The following is a 15,141-nucleotide window of genomic DNA, read 5'->3' on the forward strand; positions in this document are numbered from 1 at the left end:
AAGCCATTGCTTAAACCCAAACCCACTAGCTGTCAAACCTAACTATCTGAATTAAAGCCCTGAGATCCATTGGTGGAGGAGAGAATCAACTCCTGAATTTTTTGCTAACCCTAAATAAATAGATTAACATAATAAAAAGGTTAAAGGCGAGCCCAACTTGAGACCCATCCCATGAGCAAGCACCAGTCCCTGACACTATTAGTGATACTGTTATGCTTGCAGACAGGAGTCTAGCATGGACCCTCCTCTGAGAGGCTCCACCCAGCAGCTGACTGAAGCAGATGCAGAGATTTCACAACCAGACATTAAATAGAGCTTGGGGACTCTTATGGAAGAATGGGGGGAAGGACTGAAAACCCTGAAGTGGGTAGGAACTCCACAGGAAGACCAAATGAGTCAACTAACTAGGACCCTTGGGGCTCTCAGAGACTGAACACCAATCAAAGAGTATACACAGGCTGAGCCGAGGCCCTGGCACATGTGTAGCAGATGTGCCGCTCAGTTCTCCTTGTGGGTCCCCCAACAACTGGAGTGAGGGCTGTCCCTAAAGCTGTTCCCTGCTGGGCTGCCTTGTCTGGCCTCAGTGGGAGAGGATGTGCCTAGTTCTGCAGAGACTTGATGTACCTGAGAGGGTGGTGTGAATGCCTAGGGGTTGCTCCACCCTCTAGAAGAGGGATGGGGCAGCCATGGGATGTAAAAATAAATGAATTAATTAATGGGAAAAGGGTAAAAACTAATAATAACTACTACCATAGACCTACTTACATTTTAGAAGCCTCAGGACAATTCTGATTTGTGCAAGCATTACAGTTTTAAGCTTAAAGGATTATTATTTATTTATTTAATTTATTTATTTATTTAAATATAGCTTAGCTGTGAATGCCTTTCTATTCCCGCCTTGGAAAGAATAAACCCAGATAATGGGGAGGTAAATTCTGTGAAGAGAAACCGTACTAAAGGTTAAACTCGAAAACTGAGGCTAGTGCTCACAGCAACCTGGTGTACAGACGGGTTTCTGTCCTTAAAACTCTAGATTGTGAATGAAATTTTCTGATGACAATAATTAACATGATGAGTTCGATGGGGATGGGCACTGGAGCGTGCTTCTGTAGCGCTGATTGATTTCTTTAACGACAAACACGACCACTAGAAATAATCACAGACACCGTCACGAGGTCTGCGATGTTGGTCTTCTGAATTTGTGTGAAGACTGACTCCAGGACCTACCGACAGAAACACGGGCTGCCCCAAAGTACAATGTAAGTTTGTAACTCAGACACATTTCTATCCAAACAGATTAAAATGGGCAAAAGGCTGGCAACACAACCACAGCCTTTCTGTGCTCAGCTCTGTCAGTGAGCCCTGAAAACAGCAGGGATTGTCATGAGGTACAATGAGGGTGAATTAGCATAACAGAGATCGCTGCTTTAGAGATGTGTCAGTCTTCATTTCTTATTTTCTAAAAGGATCTTTGGCTAGTATCAAATCGTGCTGGGTATTTTTTTGTGGTTTTGCTGTGTGACCCTCTGTGCCTCGGTCTCATTAGCTGTTTGTTTGTTCGCTTTAGTTTCCAATGTTAGAGCCTGAACTGAAAGGTCTCACCCACACTGGGGGACAGTATTGTTTTTTATTTCATACAATTGCCACTGTTCTGCCTAAGGACTCGTTTCTGGTTCTGGGCTTTTTTTTTTTCTTCCGTGTGTGTATGAGTTTTTAAAGGACTCCATCCATAAGACAGACCTGCTCTGGGTCACATGAGAAATGCCTTCACTGCAGTCTATTCCTGAAGGAAGCTGGGTTGTATACCCACAGGCCTAAGAGAGCACAAGCAGACCCAAGCTGGATTTCAGTTCTGAAATACTTTTGTGTGGGAGTGAGAGTGTTTTGGAGCAGGTGCTGTCTCAGAGCCTTGACGACTGACCTGTGAGAAGGACTAAGGATGCCACTGATTTGTACCACATTGCCTCACTAAACCCCAACAGACTAGACCCAAACAAAATGGAGTCATGCATGCTAAATACTACACAACCGAGCTGACAGTTTAAGGCAGCAGACTGATTCCAAGCACAATAGTCTTTGCTCCAACAAAAGCAGAGTGCATTCTAACCTAGCCTAATAAGGTAGCTGTGTCTGCTTCAATCCATACTGGGATGGAGTTTGGGAAGGGAGAGTAGCTGGAGGTGATCTGTCACAAATCAATCAGGTTTCAGCTTTGTTCTAGCCGACTACTATCTTATCAAGCTCACTCTTCTGCTATTTCTCAGTGGGGTTTGAGACCAAATAAGACCATTTCTGAGGGTAACAGAGAGAGGTGTCAGTGTCCAAAGTTCTGGTTAATATCTCAAAATAAAAAAAGTTGATCAAAAGGGAGAAATTAAGTATGTCCAAAAGCTGTTTCTGTGTATACATTTTAAACCTTTTTTCCATACACAGTGACTTCATTTGTGCTTAACTGTACTGGAGTGCAGACATGGGACAAGGATCTCCATATATTTGTGTGTGTGTGTGTGTGTGTGTGTGTGTGTGTGTGTGTGACAGAGAGAGACAGAGAAAAACATACAGAGACAAAGAGAAAAAAGACAAAGACAGAAGGAGAGGGGGAGAGAGAGAGAGAGAGAGACAGAGAGAGAGAGAGAGAGAGAGAGAGAGAGAGAGAGAGAGAGAGCAGGCTGGCCTTGAACTTACAGGGATCCACCCGCCTCTGTCTCTCAAGTGCTAGAATCAAGGCTCACCATGTCTGGCTTTTAGTATTTTTAAATGTCAGGCATACTTACTTTGAATATAGAGAATGGGTCGCTGTGTGCGGGGACGGTTAGCTGTAGCATGAATTTCAGTTGGGAAACCAGAACATGAATGGCAGCAGCCGTGGTGAAGCCGCTGATGAGGGACTCAGACAGGTATATCACCACGAAGCCCACCTGTAGAACCCCCAGAAGCAACTGGAGAGAGAAGGCCAAAGCCTGTGTTAGTAGAGACCAAGCGCACAAACCAACCAAAGGCTCGTACCGGCCATACATAGCGCTTCAAAATGCAATGCTCGGCCTGTGGGGACACTCCTTGAAGAAGCCAATGCCTCTGCCTCCTGGCACATCTACCATTCAGGATTCCTCCTGGCCTTCTCTTCCATCTTTCAGGTTGAACATTACATGATGTTCAACTAGTACATAAGTCTACCGTGGCTCGAGAAGTATCAGACCACCAGGAACCTCCTCCTTTCCTCCTCTTTGTTAGGTGTGTTACTTTTAGAAGACCCAGCATGAGCCCTTTAGAGCAAAATCTTAGCCTGCACCAGCCCTCATAAATGTGACTTTGTGACATGCATGGGTGAGTGCCCATTCATATCTCAGACAAGTCGCCTAAGTTGCTTATGAAACACGTGACTGGGCTGGCAAGTTGGTTCAGAGGGTTAAAGTACTTGCTGCCATGGCAGATGACCTGAGCTTAATCTCTGGGGCCCATGTGGCAGAAGGAGATAACCAACCTTCAAAAAGTTCTCCTATGGACCCCTCCCCACACACAAACACATAAATGTAAAAAAAAAACCATAACTGTATTCTGCATGTTAAAAGAGTGAGATTTTAGACAGGGAACCAAGGTGCTTACTGTCCCCACAGCATTATTGTCTGCAGTGAGCATAGTAAGTGGGCTTTGTTTCCCTCAGACACCTGACTGGTCTTCTGCACCCAGAAGTGTGTGAGAAGCAAATGAGCACAAAGTGTGTCAATAGGCTGGACACTTGTGGCCTCATGCAACTGACCTTTCCTTTCTTTTAGAAATGGCTTTAAGTAATGATATCATTGGAACCTTAAGTAACATCTTGAGAAGGCCCATGATGTTTTCTCTGTCCATCATAGTGTTGGCCCTGGAGCTTGGGAATAAAGGTGCAGACTCACCATAATCTTTTCTAGGTTTTCCCCCCCAATTCTTTTATATGGATAGTGTAAAAAAACAAAAACAAAACACCAATATCCTCGCAACTAAATGATAGCAGTAACTGAGACATTAGAAAGAAAAACACTTCCAAAGTTAGTATCTATCCCCATCTGTCTGTCTATCTATCTATCTATCTATCTATCTATCTATCTATCTATCTATCCATCCATCCATCAATCATTATGTTTGAATATCTATCTATCTATCTATCAATCAATCATTATGTTTGAATGTAGTACCGAGTCCAAGATATTTTTATTGAATTAAGCATTTCATTCTTTACCATGCATGCCTTTTTAAAAATTATTATCCTACCTCTTTTATTTTTTATCTAGATTGTGTTTATCTGTTTCTATCTAGATCATGTTTAGCATTTGGTTGTAGTTAATGACTCAAATACTTGGCAAGTCTGGGAGGATCTGGGAGGAGTTAGGGGAGGGGAAGAAAGAAAATAAGATCAAGATACATTATTCTCAAAGAATAAATAATAAGATTATTTTAAAATACTTCCTATGGTCCACCTAATGGAGGCTTGCAAACCACACACACACACACACACACACACACACACACACACACACACACAAAAGAGGAGGATTCACAGGAGGAAGAAGAGACAGAAAGATGGGCACCAGTCAAGACAAACAGATCATGGCAGACAAATTACACTAAATGGGGCTCACCTGAATGATTCCAGAAAGAACAGTCACTGATGCGGCCACCATTACTTTCTCCTCTATCACTGAGTCATTTTCTATTGAACTTGAGGACAGTTCTGGAGAAACATTGTTTCTGGAGGCCACTCTTGTAACTACAACTCCCACCATCATACTCAGAACTGGAAACGGACCTAGTTAGCCAAGAGCAGATGATGGTCAGTATGTGCGTCCCTACACAAAACTGCATGAAACAGGCGACTGTGCACAACCAGCCCTGGCCCTAATTCCTACAGGAAACCGGGAGTCTACCAAATGATGGAGTTTACAGGGAGTTTCTAATACAATTTATGAAGAGTGAACAAAACCAGCATGCATCAATGCAGTAATTGACTTACCCACAGATATGTGTCTAGACGTGCCCAAGAAAAAGTAGGTTATGACCGGGAAAAAGGCTGCATACAAGCCGTAGGCTGGAGGGATGTTGACCAGCAGAGCAAATGCTAAGCCTGGAAAGACAACAGCCGAGTCTTTAGGTTCCATCAGGTTCTCCTAGTATTTTAGATTGGGTGTTTGAAGTAAGTCACCACAGTAACGCAAAACGTGTTCAAGACTAGCATTGTCAGAAGAGCTCAGGGGTGTGAATCTGCAGTCTTGAACAAGGCAACGGTCTTTCAGAAAGGAGAGCACAAAAAAGCAAAGGATGGAAAGTAAAAATGCTTGGGTGGGAGTGTGGATCAATGAAAGAGCACCCACCTAACATGTAGATGCTCTGTTTAATCACAGCACTGGAAAAAAAATGAAAGGATGCTATCATCAAAGGTTGTAGCTCAGCAATAGGTCACTTGCCTAGCGTGGAAGATGCCTTAGTTTGAGTCCTCAGTGTTGTGAAATAAGAGCATTTGGGGACCTGCGCTAAAGCTGAATGGAGGTATACCTGCCCTGGGCTTACTCTCCCCTAAGCCCATTAGAGACACAGGAAGTGACCATGATGGGTCTCCTTTAAGGCTGGGCATGGAGGCACATGCTTGTAATCTTAGCACTTGGGACATGGAGGGAGGAAGATCAGAGGTTTGAGGCCAGCTTAGGCTACGTGAGACTTTGTATCAACCTCCCTTTCTCTCTCTAGTTTTAAAAACAAGTGAAGGGACAACACAGAGCACGGGGAAAGAAAGCTGTTGGCAAGTATGTATCAAATAAAGGTTCAGTGTCGGAAATACATAAATAACCCTTGCAACTCTATAATAATAGACAGGGCTTCCTAGCCCAGGGTGGCGTCAAACATGCTATAGAGTCACACTTATAACACTCTCGCCTCCACCTCCTAGATGCTGGGATTACAGGCATGAACCACCACACCTGATTCATATTGTGCTGGCAATGGAACCCAGGGTTTTGAGTGCACTGGGCAATCACTCTACCAACCAAGCCATATCTCCAGCCCTGGCAACCCACGTTTTTAAAACAGCAAGGAGAACTAGTTCAGTCATAGAGTTCTCCATTGGTATGTGTCAGGCCCTGGACTTGATCTCTAGCACCAAAACAGAAAGCAAAATGAAGCAAAAGATGAAGGATTTGAAGGCTTAGTTTTCCGAAGACATGCAAGAAATAACAAGCACAAGGAAAAGAGGAGATACTTAATAAACATCAAAATACAAACCAAAGGCATGCTGCGATACTGCTGCTTCCATCCATCGGGATAGCAAAGATTAAAAAGGGGGGGGGGTGTTAAGCAGGAAGCGTCGGAGGATCTGAAGCCTCACGCACTGCTAGGAGGAATGGAAGTGATACAGCTGTGCACCGCTGGCAAATGACCAAACACTGTACTACCACAGGGCCAGCACTTACACTCCTGGGGATAGATGGAGGCCACTGAAACATCTTTTTACAGAAGAGTTGCATATATGCGCACAGATGTTCATAGAAGGTTTACTCATCATCCCTCTGAGGAGAAATGACTCAAAGGCTCAACCAAGTGTGGTGTAAAACCATGCCGCAGAGTGCTGTCCTTGTATAATATGAGTAAGCAGAGAGGCATGGTGCCAACAGGTAAGAATCAGGCGCAAAGTGCCACAGAACAATTTCCATGTGCATGAAATACCCAGAATAGGAAAATCCACAGACTTATTGTTAAGGTGATGAGTGGAGGAAGGAGTGGGAAGTGCATACATCAAATGATAAAGGATTTGGTGTGTACATATGAGAAGGGATGGGGGGAAGAAGAAAAGGTAGTGGTAAATATGCTAAAAGTTGGTGATCTTAGATAGATGCACAACCTCCATGAATAACCCACGGAATTACACATATCAAAAGGGTGGCTGGCATATAACATGTCGGTAGAATGCGAACCTAACAGGTGCGAGGCCTTATTTAAACACACATGTGTGCATGCGCGCACGAGTGCATACACACACACACACACACACAAGAATTATAAGAATGAATTCTATGATATGCAAATTATATCTCCAAAATAAAAGAAGAAGTAACAGGGGAGAAAAAAAGGGAAGAAAAAGTTACCTTGCAGTACAGCCACCAGCCCAGTGCTGATGCCAGAGACGATGTCACTGAGAAGCCATTCCTTTATCTTATACGCTGGCAACCAAGATGCTATGGGGAACAAAGACAGGGCGATTTTCTTGGCCTTTTGTGAGGAGCAGCTGAAAACATTGAAAGCCACAGGTCAGTGAATTAATATTGAATTTTAAGTTCAGCTCCTAAGAGTAGGTAGAAAGTTGGCAAAGTTGACATCATCTTAAAGACGAAAGTGGTGACTTCACTCCCACTAACAATCGCCTCTCTGCCTCTGCCAAAAGCTTTCTGGTCACTACCAAGAAACTTTTTCTCTTTGTAAAGGAAAATGCCAGCTTTTCTTCAGCTGTAAAAGAATTTCTGTTGCCATCCTGAGTTGAACTGTGCAGTATTTTGATTGAGAGTTCGCCTGTCTCCGTCTGTTGGTCTCAGACTTGGAAGAGCTGTGTTTGTGCCTCTTGCTGGGGGTGTGTTCCCTTTGCTTTTCCACCTCAGGCAGGGGAGTAAGAGATTTGGAAAGCAAGAAAGACAAGTTCCTGGAGCTATGGACTGGAGCCAGAAAGGAAAGCTTGAACGCTAGAAAATTTAGGAGAAACTGCTTTGTTTCTTCCTCATTCCAGTACGTCAAGAGTCTCTTACCTACAACACCCCTTGAGATGGTCCAGGAATGTCTTGTGATGTCTGGATGTCTTCTTAAACTCCTCTCCAAAAGTCTTTGTGGAATATACCGGTCTGGCCACCACATACTGATTCCCTATGGCTTCGATCATTTTGCCTTCCCTGGTGACAGTGGCAAGTGGGGAGGAAGCCCTTTGAAACTATGTGGTGAGCACTTCTTGCTGTTAGCAGGTTAAAATGCCTGAAACCAAACAGAGCTTGCTTCTTAAATAACTCAGAGATAATGTGATGCAATTTACAGATGAGTGAGCTCCGAACTGAATGTTACCACCTTTTGAGATCAAAAGAGGGCAGGATTAAGGGACCTAGGTCACTTTTTTTTTTTTTTTTTTTTTCTACAGCAATACCACTTTTTCTTTTGACGAGCAGACACAACTCCTTTGAGTTAACCAAGCAAGGATTTCTTGTTTTTATTTTTATTTTGGAGACAGGGTCTCACTGTGTAACCCTGGATGGCTTGGAACTTGGCATGTAGACCAGGCTCACCTGGAACTCACACCCATTTCTGACTTCCAAATGCTGAAGTTAAAGGTGTAGAGCCAAAAAGCAATAGATTGACTTGGTTTACTTAATAAACAGTTCTTGAGAGCCCATCTCACCTTTTTTTTTTTCCTACAGATATTTCCAAAGGTATGGTACTTGGAACAGTGGGGCAGATCAAAGCATATCCATCCCCCTTTGACTCTAATCAAGGTTGTTCTAATTTACTCATCAGAGTTTTTTTTTTTTTTTTTTTTAAATAAGATCTCAAAATGGTTTTAATTTGTGAAAACCAGATATATTCTCCATTTATACTTCTATGGTTCCTGGGAGTCAAAGGAAACTATGTAGAGACAAACTATGACTCTGTTTACTTAGTCATGCATGGCAAGTTTCTTTCTAAGGAAAGACTGTGGGCAGCTGACTTAGCCTGTTTGAGCCTCTGTTATATATTGGGAGATGATACCCACGTTCAAGATCACTGTGAAGATTGAGAATGTTCGAAAGTTTCAAAACATCCACTGATGGACTCATGCTCCAGGAGTTTACCACATGGTGGTTATTATGTAACAGTTAACATTTTCTGGGGCTGGATTATAGCTCGGTACACTTGTATTTATGAGGCCATAGCATCAATCCCTAGTACTACAAAAATAAATAAATGTGTAAATCAATCAATCAATCAATCAAAAATAAAATAAACATTTTCTATATAAGGTAACGTTTCTCAACTTGTGGGACATGACCCCCCTTGGCAAACCTCTATCTCCTAAAAATATTTACATTACAATTTATAACTAGAAAATTACAGTTATGAAGCAGCAATAAAACAGTTTTATGGTTGGGGGTCACCACATGTATTTGAGTGTTACAGCATTAGGAAGGCTGAGGACCACTGATATAAGGTATCTAGATTTTTCTACATACATGTCTCTAGTTTGTTTCTGTAATAGTAGATCAATTTATAAAGCCCTTTAGATACAGTATTAGTTTAGTACTTACAGTTATCATCTGTTATCATCCTCATCCTAGAGATGAGAAAAATAATTATGTACCATTATCCACCACAATCTAAGTGTCTTTTCTTCATGTAGCTAACAATGTCAAAAACGGGACCTCCATTTTCAGACCTTTCTGTTTATTCTATGACATGCAAATTTATTGTCCAATATGAACAGGACTGGAGAACGTTCTGCTGGTATTTCCCCTCCTAATCTTGGTTCTGCATACCTAACCAGGAGGCCCAGTTTTGGTCTCTGACTTAAATCACAGTGATTAAGAATTACTTTATGCTAGATTGTATCTTGTTACATTGTGCTCTCTCCTACCACAGAGTCCTTCCTGCATGTTTGCAGCCTTCACATTGTAACAGGAACTAGAGACTGACTTCAATTCTTGGCCTCACCCCACCTCTCCTTGATCACCCACTATTCTTTCCCCTGACAGTTTTCTAATGTCTTCTCACTTTCCCTGTGAATTAGCCTCTGAGAGTGTGTGCTTCTTCCTCCAGCCTATTGAATCTTGAACGTTACTGTGAGGTTTAGACTTCTTTCTGAGTATCCCTCTCAACCTGGTGCCACTTGTCCTTGTCCCCTCTTTCACCTTCCTTCTCACTTCCTACCTCCCAGCCCTCTAACTGTATAGAACTTCACATTAGAGCTTGCTCTTCCAGCCGACTTGGCTTGCTCTTTGCACTAAATAGCGTGGTATTTGTTTTGATGTTGTTCTCTTGGCCAGTTGCCCACACTGTGGCTGGGACATTAGCACTTAGAATCAGTCTCTGGTCAGTGACTTCTGTTGCAGTGAATGTCTGGCAAAGCTGTCTACAGTAAGGGCTCCCAAGCAGTCAACTTTACGATGAGGACTCGAGATGGTACGTCTTCCTGTTGTATGAGGCTATGAATGCACCGGGGAATATTTCAGTTTGGCTGCTTTGTCCCCATTTTCTACTGAGGTGTTCACAGACACTTACTAGTTGTTTTTCCCCCTATCTAAAACAAACAAACAAACAAACAAACAACAAACCAAAAAACTTTGATAGCACATCTTTTATTCTTCTGGCCATTATATTTTCTTTCTGCAAAACCAGGATTGTATCTATCTATCTATCTATCTATCTATCTATCTATCCATCCATCCATCTATCCATTCATTCTTGTCAGTGCCAGCGATTGCAGGAATAACTTCTTACCTAGCCCCTTCCTGAGGTTACCACAGCTGGCTCTTTGAAGCCCCTCCCAAGAACCTGAACTCTGGCCATCACTTGCTGCACAGTGGAGCCTGCTTCCTTCTCGCACGGCACAAGGTGGCAGGGGTTGTGTGTGCACAAGTGCAAGAGTCAAGGAAGTGTAAGAATGTGTCCAGACCTATGAGTGCTTGAGAACCAGCCTCTTTCCCCACCACTCTCCTGACAGAAAGCTGCTGTCTCACACCCAACAGGTAACAAATGCCTGAACCCCCAACCGATTGGTGAGGGCTGAACAGTCAAGTGCATGGCATCCATCCTACCTGTGCTTGGAGGGAGCAACTGGCTTTCCTTAAGAATTCAAGTGATCTTATTCATTTGTTTTTCACTCGCATGGTTCTTTCTAGAAATTCTTGGGGAAAAATTATGTTTGGTTCCTGGGATCTGCAATTCCATTTCAAACATCATGCCAACATGAGTGGATCTCTCCACTCTTTGTTTTGCCTTTGTGATTCGATTTCCTTTGGTTCCTTAAAGTGTCAATGACTTTTGGTAACTGGAATTCATTCTTGGAGCAGTTGGCTCCCAGTAATCTTGGAACTTTGAGCTTTATATGTAAATGTTTCCATTTTTATTTATGTTCCCAAGCTGTTTACTTTAAAATTTATTTGACCTTTAAGGTATCTATTCATGCACATAGACACACATATACATATATGTAGATACATATGTAGATACATATATGTACATGCCTTGGTGCCAAATCACACACATTTATCATTCTGCTAAAATATATTTTAGCAGAAATTTAATCCTAGAGATGACTTCTGAAGTCCAGTTTTTCAGTTGAGCTATTCGTATGTATTAGTAATGTTTTGACAACTCCAGAAATTGAGATTATGCATTCCTTACATCCCCCTCTGAGTTCCACCTGATTATAACCAGTTCCATTTCTAGTCACCAGGGGGGAGCCTCCTCTGTGCCTGCCCTGCTCTGCCCCGCTCTGCCCCGCTCTCTGCCCCACTCTCTGCCCCGCTCTCTGCCCTGCTCTGCCCCCGCTCTGCCCCGCTCTACAGAGGGGTCGCTCTATGGCCGTGACCAACTCAGCCTTTATCTCCAGTTCTGGCCTCGGAGCTCTATTTTTAAAGCTAGGAAGCATCTCATTTGAACCAGCAGTTCTACCAACAATGCTAGCAACTGAATTTAGTGGAACCCAAGAGGAATGAGTTTTTTTTTCTTATACAAGGGAACTCTCAGGGATACCATCAAACCTACTCAGAGATACTTCTAAGCCTTGATTTCTTACATAACAGCGTCAAGGCTGAAAGTACCCTAGACCTATTTTTACTCAATATCACACCGTATTATCGTCATTTGTGTATGGTTTTCTCCCCAGTAAGACTGAGTTTCCAAAGATCAAATCTTAGGATGTTTTGTTTGTTTTGTGGATGTCCTGTAATGTAATAAGAATGCAAGAAGATTTTCTGAAATGAAGTAAAATATGAACAAAATATTTTGCACACACATGATGTAGCCCTAACACTCAAATTTACATAATATAAAATGTTTGGGGCAGTTAATAAATTGAAAGAGTGATTGTGAATATGGGTAAGAACTGAGGAACATTTCATGAGTTAGACCTTAGAAACATCATCCCATCCTCTGCAAAGGATGATGGGAAAGAAGCATGGACTTAGCAGAGATAGTAAGGATATGGGGTGAGGGTGGGGCTCTCACTCTGTCGCTGGGAATGTTAATTGGAGCAGCAATTATGGAAATCAGTATGAGGTTTTTTAAAACAATTAAACACACAGCTAGCATATCATCTATCTAAACCACTCCTAGGTTTATACATTAATAGAATCTAAGTCAGCATACAACAGAAACACCTGTACACCTATGTTTATTACAGCGCCATTTCGATAGCCGAGTTAAGTACCAGTCTAGGTGTCCAATAATAGATGAATAGATAATGAGAATGGGACAGATATGTAAACATGAGCTTTATCCAGCCATAAGGAAGAAGAAAATGAAGCAATTTGCAGGAAAATGATTGACCCCAGAGGTCATTAACCAAATAAGGCAGACTCAGAAGGATTGCTTGGTCTGTATTCATGTTGCCTTAAATGACAGTGGAGGGAACTGTTTGGGAAGAAAGAGGGGAGTAATGGGAGGTGGGCAACAGAGTGATGGGGATGAGTATGAGAGACATGTGTGGCATACATGTATGAAGATGTCATGATAAAGGCCATTAATGTTGTACAGTGAATACGTGCCTGAGAGCAGGTGGGCAGGAAGAGATAAATAAAACAAAACCACAGAGCAAATTTTGTTGGCTAAGATGAGGAATCATTAGAGACATACTGGGAGATGCTCTAACAAGCTTCAGACCAACAGGTACAGAGGACAGAAGAGAGAACTCCTAGCGGTTCCCATAAGGCCTTGTGGTTTTCTGAGCACTTCCATTTCCTGCATGCAGATAAGGTAGGCATCATTATTGCCAATTCACACGCATAAACTGAGAGACAGTAAATGGCTTTCCTGACTCCTGCTAGCAAGTGACCGAGCCACGGACAGAAAGCCAGATCTCATGATGATGACAGACTCATTGTGCTGAATGTTGTCTCTGTGTGTTAATGTGAGAGCATGCCAACCCTGCTCTGGAGAGAGAAGACACCACCAAATAGTGTGGGGCTCCAGGAGAGGACCTCTGTAGTTGAGTGCAGAGCCCCTGCTCTCAGTGTCTCACACACACAAAATTGAGTCAGGGTAGCCTGAGACTCCGCCTTGAGTCACCTGTTTTGTCTCAGTCTTTGGACCTTTGAAGAGTGAAGCCAAGACAGGAGGAAGCTCTCCTGCTTCTATCTGGAGGAACACAACCTTTATTGTGGAGAAATGCTAGACTGTGTTATTTACTGATTTTTTTCTAGTAACTTAAAAATGCCCATTATTGTCAAATCTGGTGGCACATGTCTTTAATCAGCAGAGCTTGGGAGGCAGAGGCAGGCAGATGTCTGTGTGAATTCCAGACCAACATGGTCTACAGAGTGAGTTCCAGGACATCCAGAGCTACACAGTGAGACCCTGTCTCAATAACACAACAACCAAAACAACAACATAAACATTGTTAATCAGTACGTGATGCTCAGTCCTGTAATCTCAGCACTCACTTCCCGGGGAAGGATGACAGCCATGAACTTGAGGCCAGCTTAGGCTATATCACGAGTTCCAGGCCAACCTGGGCTGCGATTAAGAGCTTGTCTCAAAAAACACAGTTGGTCATGACAACAATCCATTCCCATTTTGTGAACCGTTTTTGTGGTGGAATAACAAGCTATTTAATAAGTATTTATGTGTTTGTTGCCTGTGCTATTTCTTCAAATGACTAATTTACTTTCGGAAAAAAAGCATCATTTAGTCTAATGATATAATACATTATTTAAACATTTAAATCATTATAAAGCTGAGCACAGTGGCACATGCCTGTAATCCCAATACCCCAAAGGTTAAGGGCAGGAAGATATCTGTGAATTCAAGACCAGCCTAGTAAGTTTGAGATCCGTCTGGTTTACATGGTGAGACCCTATGCAAACAAACCAACCAGCCAACAGGAACATTGTAAAATAAAATTTTCTGGCACTTAAAAAAAATAAAATAGAATCTAGTTAAATGGATCAATGAGAGCGCAGGTATCCTGTATGATCAATGGTAGCATAGGTACCCTGTATGACCTCATCTTAGCTGTGGCCTCCGGTATTCAACTGCTGTTGATAGCCATCTCTCCCACCCACCCCCACCCGTCTGTCTCCTTTTACTCTCTGTGCTCGTGGCTGTTACTTTTTCTCCTTTTCTCCTTTCCTGTTGGACTTTGTCGGCTGTCTGGAAGATAAAGCCCTCATGTCTGGGACAGGTGGCCTCTCTAAATCCCTTCACACAGGTGATTCCACCTCCTGCTGACAACTTTTCCTAGAAGTTCCCTGTGTTTGCTAGCCTTTCAGAGCAGATAATCTACCTATTAAGACCCTGTTTAGGTGAAGAATTAGTGGGATTATTTGAACAATTAAGGTAAAACCCACTCCTATGTTTGAAAAGGCTATTTAAGTCTTAACAATGCACACAACCGTTTCCTTGATAACTTGAGGCTCCTCAAATAGTGAATTCACATTGCTGGTGTTCCAGACACATTTTTAGCCTGTTGGTGAAATCATTCAAAGTATTCATGCTTATATACTCAAGATTATAACAGTAACTTCTAAATAAATCATGTTAAGCAAAAATATTTTTGATAACAGCAAATCAGTTTGAGTACAATGATTATTAAATTTAGTTCCTACCTTAATATACTCAGTGAGGAGCTTCAGCAACAGTGGGAATTGTCTGAGATAAAGCAGTCCTGTTCTAGGAGCATCTACTTGGGTCTATGGATTCTGCATGCATCCATATGTATTATGGATGTCTTTATATAGTTTATGTAAAGCGGTGGGCAAATTACCTTTCTGTCAGCTTTAATAATTAACTTTCATTAACTTTTACAACAATGGAAAGACTCCAATATGGTCTTGACCTTTGAGTCTTTGATCAGCAGAAGTGATGATGACTACAGCTTCCTCAACTTCCTGCTGAGACTGAACCACCCACTGCACCTGTGCATGTGTGGCAGAGAGATTTCATTGGTTT

General features: G+C 42.4%; 1 protein-coding gene across 1 annotated transcript in view; it reads right to left on the reverse strand.

The window, feature by feature from the left end:
• Slc26a3 (solute carrier family 26 member 3) overlaps window positions 1-14,912 on the reverse strand; it is a 30,409-nt gene extending 15,497 nt beyond the window's left edge. Inside the window, 10 exon segments of the mRNA XM_076942474.1 lie at window positions 914-935; window positions 991-1,102; window positions 1,105-1,150; window positions 1,152-1,223; window positions 2,775-2,939; window positions 4,617-4,783; window positions 4,988-5,098; window positions 7,110-7,249; window positions 7,761-7,980; window positions 14,799-14,912. Coding sequence (XP_076798589.1) covers window positions 914-935; window positions 991-1,102; window positions 1,105-1,150; window positions 1,152-1,223; window positions 2,775-2,939; window positions 4,617-4,783; window positions 4,988-5,098; window positions 7,110-7,249; window positions 7,761-7,891 — 966 coding nt within the window. The 5' untranslated portion in view covers window positions 7,892-7,980; window positions 14,799-14,912.
• Window positions 14,913-15,141: the final 229 nt, after the last annotated feature.

This window comes from Arvicanthis niloticus, chromosome 11 (genome assembly GCF_011762505.2).
Source record: "Arvicanthis niloticus isolate mArvNil1 chromosome 11, mArvNil1.pat.X, whole genome shotgun sequence".
In the NCBI taxonomy this organism is placed as follows: domain Eukaryota; kingdom Metazoa; phylum Chordata; class Mammalia; order Rodentia; family Muridae; genus Arvicanthis; species Arvicanthis niloticus.